This window comes from Rhineura floridana, chromosome 3 (assembly GCF_030035675.1).
Source record: "Rhineura floridana isolate rRhiFlo1 chromosome 3, rRhiFlo1.hap2, whole genome shotgun sequence".
NCBI classification, from domain to species: domain Eukaryota; kingdom Metazoa; phylum Chordata; class Lepidosauria; order Squamata; family Rhineuridae; genus Rhineura; species Rhineura floridana.
The window spans coordinates 202,903,090-202,912,520 of record NC_084482.1 but is presented as its reverse complement, the minus strand read 5'-3'; the positions used below and the strand labels follow the sequence as shown (position 1 = coordinate 202,912,520).

Genomic DNA, 9,431 nt, shown 5'->3' with positions numbered 1-9,431 from the left:
GGAAAAACAGAAGGGAGTAGAAAAAGAGGAAGGCCAAACAAGAGATGGATTGATTCCATAAAGGCAGCCACAGACCTGAACAGGGTGGTTTACAAGAAATCATGTTGGATTTCGCTGATTGCTAGGGCCGCCATAAGTTGAAATCGACTTGAAGGCACATAAGAACAACAGAGAGAGAAGAAAATGTCCACTTCTTGCACTTAGTCTTCCAAGGGTTAAAAGATCCACGCTTTGGTTCCTAGAGGGGCCGGACAACTGAGAAGGGGGAAGATAATAGTGATGGGCTTCCTTTTCTGTTCCCCCGGAAGGGGAATAAACCCCCTGCGATTCCTTGGGGAGGAGGCGAGAGGGTTACGCACACAGAGACCCGAAGAAAAACATAAAAGGAGGAGAAACATAAAAGGGCCCCATTGGAGGTGATGTGGGGGGACCCTTTGGGTGATTAGGGGGAGGATTTGCTTTTTAGGGGGGGAAAGAGAAGACTCTTCAGCCGACTCCGCTCTCAGCATCGCAGGCAGGGGCTGGTCTCCCCAGTCCAGCTGCATGGTTTCTGCTGCAGGATGCTCTTTGAAGCGCCCCTTGGAGATCAGTTCAGTCTTTGTGACATTTGGGTGGGGTGGGGGCCGAGGGGGCGCCTTGGGGTCGCCGAATCAGCTTTGTTTGGGAGAGGGGGGACAAGAGCTCCTGCATGTTTGAAAGGAGGAGTGGCCTTTTTCATTTCTTCCTCCTCCAATCCTCCCTCTCCAAAACTCCAGGGGACCCGGTTGATCTCCCGGAGGGCTTTAAAGAGGATGATTAATAAGCCCTCGAATAATCCAAATGTATCCACTAGACCAAAAACCTGCATTGTGTCGATTAGACGTGGAAGGGGGGGGCAGGAATAGCTGTGCAGCTTTTGTGGACCTTTCTGAAGTTCCTTCTGACATAAGAGCATAAAAAAAGCCTGCTGGATCAGGCTAGTGGCCCATCTAGTCCAGCATCCAACCAGATGTCCATGAGAGGCCAGCAAGCAGGAGGTGAATACAAGAGCACCTTGCATTGCGGTTTCCAGCAACTGATATTTGGAAAAATACTGCCTTTGACTGTGAAGGTAGTGCATAGCCACTGATAGCCTTCTCCTCCTTGAACATTTCTGATCCTCTTTTAAAGCCATCCAAGTTGGTGGCCATCACTGGGGTTGAATTCTATAGTTAGGTGCTGTGTGATGAGGTACTTTGTTTTGTTTGGCCTAAATCATCCAACATTCATCTTCACTGAATGTCCATGAGTTCTTGTGTTATGAGAGAGGGAGAAAAACATTTCTCTATCAACTTTCTCCATGCCATGCATAATTTTAGACACTTCTGTCATGTCACCTCTTACTCGCCTTTTCTCTCAACTAAAAAGCCCCGAATGCTGCAACGTTTCCTCATAGGAGAGGATTGCAAAGAGCTTGAAAAGGAGCTCAGCAAACTGAGTGAATGGAAATGTAAAGTATGCATATTGGAGCAAAAAATCTTCAGTTCACATTTACACTCATGGGGTCTGAAGTGGCTGTGGCTGAGGAGGAATGAGACCCTGGGGTCGTCATAGATAGCTCAATGAAGACGTCAGCCCCAATTAGTTGTGAAAAAGGCAAATTCAATGCTAGGAATCATTATGAAAGGTATTGAAGACAAAACTACTGATATCATATAATGTTGTTATATAATCTATGGTGCTGTTGCATTCGGAATTTTGTGTCCTCCAAAAGGATATTAGAGCTGGAAAGGGTTAAGAAAAAGGCAATCAAAATGACCAAGTGGATGGAGTGACTCCCCTATGAGGAAACGTTGCAGCATGTAGGACTTTTTAGTTCAGAAAAAAAAGGCGAGTCAGAGGCAACCTGATAGATGTTTATAAAATTATGCATGGCATGGAGAAAGTGAATAGAGAAAAGCTTTTCTCCCTCTCGTAACGCTTCAGTCTGTGGTCATCCAATAAAGCTGAATGTTGGAAGATTCAGGACAGGCAGTTCTTCACACAGCACATAGTTAAACAATGGAATTTGCTCCTGTCATGAACTGCTGCTGCCAGTTCAGTCCCAGGACTCAGTTTCCCAAACTCAGGGCAATTGATCCTGGCAAGGCACAACCCCGTGCCTCCCCTTATTAGGGCTGAGTAAGCCAAGAACAACCCTGTAAGGTAGGTAGACTGCCACCACCCCTTAATCTGGTCACACACTCTGGGCCAAGGGGAAACCCAAAGTGCCAGAAATAGACCTGCCAAGAATTCCAACAGAGAAAAGCCAAACCACACTCCTTGTCTTGGAGCCTTAGGCAAAATGCCCAAATATACAGTAGTCCATGGTCAATTGGCCAAGGTGCTGGATGCAGAGCCACACTACCCCTACAATGAACACACACAGGTAAATGAGAAGTAGCTGTATTAAATAAAATATGTGTGCACAAATATAGTAGCAAAATAGTCCTTAACTCCCACACCCCTGGGGACCAGGTAAAACACCGAGAGTTACAGACAAAAAATAACAACGCTATCTAGCGTGATCTATACTTACAAAGAGGTAAACAGTAACATAGCTTCATGTTTCCACATCTCCCTAGAGATGTGTAGCAGATGGTAAGATGGAACCCCACCTAGGTAGCATCAACAACCATAAGGCAACAGTGGGGAACAAAGGCTAAGGTTTGGATCCTATACTTATGGGAAAATGCCCAGCAACAGCCAGGAATTAATTAGCCAATCGGGGGGCTTTCTGATGATGAAACATTTCTGGAGTTTTTGCACCTAATGGTCACGCACTCCCCACCCTCCCAGGCCACTTGGCCTTGAAGTACCAATCTCCACTGATAAGCAGGTGTTCTTTCTTGCAGCCTAATTAACTGACTTCAGATGTGAAAACGGCAAACTCACGGCCTTCACAGAGGCCCCATTTCAATCGAGATGTTTCCCCCACAATTCCTTGCCTCTGAGCTATTCTAGAAAACAAATTATTGACAATTCCCTTAAGAGGCAGTGATGGCCACCAACTTGGATGGCTTTAAAAGCCAATTAGACAAATTCATGGAGGAAATGGCTGTCAGCGGCTACTAGGCATGGTGGTCATGCTTTGCCTTCATAGGCAAAGGCAGCATGCCTTTGAATACCAGTTCCTGGAAACCGCAGGAGGGAGAGTGCTCTTTGCACTCAGGTCCTGCTGGTGGACCACATGCAGAGCCAAGACATCTGTTTTCACTACCAGAACTGAACTGAATTCACATTCCTTTCTCATAACACTCCACTCTTCATTAGCTTTCTTTGTTTCAGCAGCTTCATTTAGGTGGGGAAAGTCATTTTGCTGTTTCTGCAATTTAACAATTGAGAATAAGAAATCTTTGCTAAAATACAACACATTACCCATAGATATATTAGTAGATCCTGATCTATCTTCTACTCACCCTAATTTTTCACTTTGATGTGTATTATAGATTGCAGATATTGTAAATTAGATTGTACATAATGTGTATTAGATGATACAGATTATAAGGTGCTTTGTATCCAGTTCTATTTAAAATTGTTTTAGTTGCCCGCTGAATTGCCCCAGACTATTAGCTATCTCCATATTTCATGTGGAGGGTTCATGACAGAGCCTTTTCACATCCCCTGGAGGTTGGTAAAAGAGACCTACCTGCACAGCTGGACCTGGGTCACAAAGTGGAGGATAAAATGTATGGAAGCGAGCAGGGTGGTGGGGGACCAAGATAACCTAGACTGAATTGTGGGCACAGGAGAGACTTTCCCAAGCATCGACTGGAAGGAGGTTGGAAATACATTGAGGGTCTAAATCTGGCCCTCCTGATGTTTGCAGAATTATAGCTCCCATCATCCCTGGCATCACCCATGTTTGCTGGAGCTGATGGGAGTTGTAGTTCAGCAACATCGGGAGGGCCATAGGTTCCCCACACCTGGTGTAAATGTTAGGCCGTTTCTAATCAGACCCTTTGAAGCAAATGGGACATGAAGGATAACAACGTAGGAAAATGAAATATTAATAATTTATTAATTTCCTTCTACGCAATCATCTGAAGGTGATGTACAATAAAAAAGAAAAAGAAACCACTTAAATATGCAAAAATCAGCAGATACATCTAAAACAGAGCCAAATAGACAAGCATGGCAAAGAGCCATTTGCCCATTTATCACTCCTGAGAAACATGAGGCAGCTTATAATGATTAGAGCTATGAAACTCAAGCAAGTAAAAAGAATAATGGTCTTCCTATCACGTCTTCTGTCCCCCCAGCCCGCCCCTGACCCTGGAATGATGTATCAGGGCTGGTTCTAAAGGGCGGCCAGGTGGGGTACTGGCCAAGGGCCCATGGGGCCCCTGCACTCCCCTTCCACAATCCACGGCAGGATTGTATTTTTAAAATGCATTTTCTCCAACTCTGAAGGGGGGCAAACTTAACCTCAGTTGTTCCCTCAAAATCACTCCCAGGTCAAATCCAGTGATCAGATGAATGCAGAAGCCGCAAGCACCATTGCCTTGCCTGTAGATTTTATTTATTTCTTTAAACACATTTATAAATCGCTTCATATTTCAAAAATTTCTAATATTTGTACAGTGTACAGTCTAAAAAACCAAGAATATATCATGGAAACAAGAACAAACACAATCTAAAACCAATAAAACAACAACATAAAAAACTATAAAAGCAAATAAAACAGAGAATCAGGATTTAAGCATGTAAAACAGGATTCAGTCTTATGGGTCAGGAAAAGCCTGGGCAAAAGAGAAGTTTTCGCAAGACATCTGAAGCGACTTCATGTATGGCAGAGGGAAGGGCATTCCGCGGTAGCGGAGCAAGAGTAGAAAGTGGCTAATATTCTGTAGGGTGCAGTGCCATGAGTAGAATTTCCACAGATGATCGAAGTGATCTTACAGGTCGATACAGAGACAGACGGTCTTTTAGGTAACTTGCTCCCAAGTGCTCCTGAATTGTTCAGGGTTTTCTGTTCTAACAACAAGACTTAGAACATGGCTCAGCAGCTGATCATCCAGTGTGGTTCCCTCAGTACAGGAGTAATGTATGCACATGCAGGTGCTCCCAACTCAGCAGCCTGGCCACACCATTCTGCACTAGCTGCAGGTTCCAGACCAATCCCAAGGGAAGCCCCACGTGCAGTGCCTTGCAGTAGTCCAGTTGCGAGGTTACCAACCTATCAATCACAGTAGAAAAAAGTGTAGTTGGCATAACAACCTAAGCTGATAACAGGGGCTCCTTGCCACAGAGTTCACGTGAGTCTCTAGTGACAGATGAATCTAGGAGTATCCACAAACTGCACATCTGTTCCTTCAGAGGAAGTGCAATCCCGTCCAGAGGTATACGTAGTCTCCTGAGTATTTACTGGTGAGGAATTCTTACAGTACAGAACACCAGTGTGCATCACAGCCTTCGCATCTGACCATCTACTTTTTTGACTGCAGCCAGATTGAAATACAACTACAGAAGAAAGAGTTTTATCCTGGTTTATCTTTGTCTTCTCTCACAAGCTGTGTTTTACCCTTTTTCTGTATATAATCTTGTGGAAATTACCCCCTTTATATCAAAGCAGGGGAAAATCCACATAGTGCTGAGGCTACTGAAATCAAGGGGGAAATGGAGCAGAAAGGAATTCATGTTGTCAGAGATGGGAGCATATTTGAAAGGTGTCATGTTTCAGCAGGGTATACAGAGAGTAAATGGAAGAACCTTGGAGATGCTGAGAACAGAGCTAATTGTGTTTGTTCTCTGATGTGATCCTGTTTCTGATGTGAACTCATAATAGGATGTTCTTTTTCTCCCCAGGTAATAGCTAAGACTCTAGGGAGCCATTTGTGAAATCATTGGAAAGAACTAAGAATGAAGTGGGAAAAGAGGCATTTTGAATTTAATTTCTCAGGATGCTGGCATCTATGAACTCCCTAATGGAGATGATTGTGAAGGAAAAAGACAGAAAAGTTTCCAGTGTATGTGAAAATATTCAATGACCAACTGGTAATAAATAGACATTGCAGAACCCAAACAGGGGAGAATCCTCATAAATGCATGGGATGTTGAAAGACCAATGGAAAAATTAAATTTAAATTACGTCAAACAATCCACATAGAACGTGGCAAGAGCTTCGTCAAAGAGAAATACAGGAGAAATCATATGAGTGCTTTGTGTGTAGAAAGGGTTCCAGTCGGCATGGCACTTTTGCATGAAAAAGCCCACACAGGGAAGAAACCATATAAATGCTTGGTATGTCGAAAAAACATGGGAGAAGCCTTAGAAATGCATGGAGTGTGGAAAGAGCTTCAGTTGGAGTACAAGCCTCACTATACATCAAAGAACTCAAATTGGTGAGAAGCCCTATATGTATAGAATGCGGAAAGGCATATAACTGCGCAGACTGTAGAAAGAGTTTTAGATGTAGTGGTACCCTTGCCTTACATTTGAGAATGCACTCGGAAAAACCATATGAATGCTTAGTGTGTGGAAAGAGCTTCAGTCAGAGGGCACATCTTAATACACACCAAAGAACCCATACAGGGGAGAAACCATATAAATGCATAGTGTGTGGAAAGAGCTTCAGTCAGAGGGCACATCTTAATACACACCAAAGAACCCATACAGGGGAGAAACCATATAAATGCATAGTGTGTGGAAAGAGCTTCAGTACCAGTGGAAGTCTTAATACACATCTAAGAACCCATACAGGGGAGAAACCATATAAATGCATAGTGTGTGGAAAGAGCTTCAGTCAGAGTGGACAACTTAACAAACATCTAAGAAGCCACACAGGTGAGAAGTCATATAAATGTATGGAATGTGGAAAGAGCTTCAGTGATAGTGGACATCTTAATATACATCTAAGAACCCATACAGGGGAGAAACCATATAAATGTATGGAATGTGGAAAGAGCTTCAGTGATAGTGGAAGTCTTAATACACATTTAAGAACCCACACGGGTGAGAAACCATATAAATGCATGGTGTGTGGAAAGAGCTTCAGTCAGGCTGGATGTCTTAATATGCATCTAAGAACCCACACGGGTGAGAAGCCTTATCAATGTATAGAATGTGGAATGAGCTTCAGTCGGAGTGGAAATCTTAATACACACCTAAGAACCCACACAGGTGAGAAACCATATAAATGCATAGAGTGTGGAAAGAGCTTCAGTGATAGGGGAAGTCTAACTAAGCATCAAAGAATCCACACAGGTGAGAAGCCCTTTCAATGCATGGAATGTGGAAAGAGCTTCAGTGAGAGTGGAATACTAACTAAACATCAAAGAACCCACACAGGTGAGAAGCCATATAAATGTATAGAATGTGGACAAAAGTTCAGTGCGAGTAGCCATCTTAATACTCATCTAAGAAGCCACATGGGTGAGAAGCCCTATCAATGTATGGAATGTGGAAAGAGCTTCAGTCAGAGTGGACATCTTCATATACATCTAAGAACCCACACGGGTGAGAAGCCATATAAATGTATGGAATGTGGAAAGAGCTTCAGTGATAGTGGAGGTCTAACTAAACATCAAAGAACGCACACAGGAGAGAAGCCATATAAATGCATAGAGTGTGGAAAGAGCTTCAGTGATAGTAGAAGTGTAACTAGACATCAAAGAATCCACACAGGTGAGAAGCCCTATCAATGCATGGAATGTGGAAAAAAGTTCAGTCAGAGTGGCCATCTTAAAACTCATCTAAGAAGCCACACGGGTGAGAAGCCCTATCAATGTAAGGAATGTGGAAAGAGCTTCAGTCAGAGGGGACAACTTAATAAACATCTAAGAACCCACACAGGTGAGAAGCCATATAAATGCATGGTGTGTGCAAAGAGCTTCAGTCGGAGTGGACATATTAATACACATCTAAGAACCCACACAGGTGAGAAACCATATAAATGCATAGAGTGTGGAAAGAGCTTCAGTGATAGGGGAAGTCTATCTAAACATCAAAGAACCCACACAGGTGAGAAGCCATATAAGTGTATGGAATGTGGAAAAAAGTTCAATCAGATTGGCCATCTTAATACTCATCTAAGAAGCCACATGGGTGAGAAGCCCTATCAATGTATGGAATGTGGAAAGAGCTTCAGTCAGAGTGGACATCTTCATATACATCTAAGAACCCACACAGGTGAGAAGTTATAAATATGCATAGAGCGTGGAAATAGCTTCAGTCGGAGTGGACATCTTAATAGACATTTAAGAACCCTCCTAAAGGAGAAAATATTTGAATGCCTGGTGTGTGGAAAGAGGAGCGAAAATCAGAGCTTCAGTCAGAGTGAAAATCTTAATAAACATCAAAATTCCTACAAAGGGGAGAAACAATATAAATGCATAGAGTGTGGAAAGAGTTTAGGTCAGACTGGAGACATTACATCAAAGAACACACACAGGTGAGAAGTCATATAAATGCATGGAATGTGGAAAGAGCTTCACCTGGAGTGCAGCCCTTAATAAACATCAAACAACCCACACAGGAGAAACCATATAAATGCATACAGAGCTTCAGAGAGAGTGGAGCCTCTGCTTTACATCAAAGAATCCACACAAGATAAATCATATGAATGCTTAGTGTCTACTAAGAGTTTTACTCAGTGTTCAAGCCGTAATTCACATGAAACAACTCACATGGACAAAATCATAAATGTATGAGGAACTGATACAGCTTCTTAATATTTTGGTGGAACTATATCAATATATGGAGTATATATATCAATATAGGAGTAATGTTCTTTGTTGTTGTTGTTATGTGCCTTCATGTCGATTACAACTTATGGCGACCCTATGAACCGGTGACCTCCAAGAGCGTCTGTCGTGAACCACCCTGTTCAGATCTTGTAAGTTCAGGTCTGTGGCTTCCTTTATGGAATCAATCCATCTCTCGTTTGGCCTTCCTCTTTTTCTACTCACTTCTGTTTTTTCCAGCATTATTGTCTTTTCTAGTGAATCAGGTCTTCTCATGATGCGTCCGAAGTATGTTCTTACTCCTATAAACTACATCTGGGATCAGAGGCACCATTCCTGAGAATATCAGTCCCTGGGGAGTAACATCATGAGGGAGCTATTGCCCTCATGTCATGTTTGTGGGCTCCCACTAGGCAAGGGCTAGGAAGCCTTCAGACTTGCAAGATCTTGTTAACCAGAGGACAAGCGTTATTATCTGGGAGTACACTCCCTCTGAATCAACAGGGCTTCCATGCAGTGCATTCAAGACTGGGATGCTCCTCTCCTTCTTAATAATACTTCATATTTATACCGTGTTTTTAAGGTTTTCAAACTTCACATGCATTATCTAGCCCTGATCCTTACAACAGCCCTGTAAAACAATATATGTAGTGTAGAAAAAGCTTCAGTCAACTTCCAGACCTGATTTGTTGTTAACAGACCACACACAGAAGAGAAACCGTTTCAGTACTTGGAGATCTTACTAGCATC

General features: G+C 42.9%; 1 protein-coding gene across 1 annotated transcript; it reads left to right on the top strand.

Moving 5' to 3' along the window:
* Positions 1-308: 308 nt before the first annotated feature.
* LOC133381177 (zinc finger protein 883-like) lies at positions 309-8,503 on the top strand. Its single transcript, XM_061619867.1, has 2 exons — positions 309-416; positions 5,806-8,503. Exon 2 carries the CDS (start codon positions 6,234-6,236, stop codon positions 8,139-8,141), a length of 1,908 nt encoding a protein of 635 aa, XP_061475851.1. The 5' UTR covers positions 309-416; positions 5,806-6,233; the 3' UTR covers positions 8,142-8,503.
* Positions 8,504-9,431: the final 928 nt, after the last annotated feature.

Coding starts and splice junctions, on each gene's coding strand:
- LOC133381177 (XM_061619867.1), top strand. CDS start 6,234: ATGCTTGGTATGTCGAAAAAACATGGGAGAAGCCTTAGAAATGCATGG.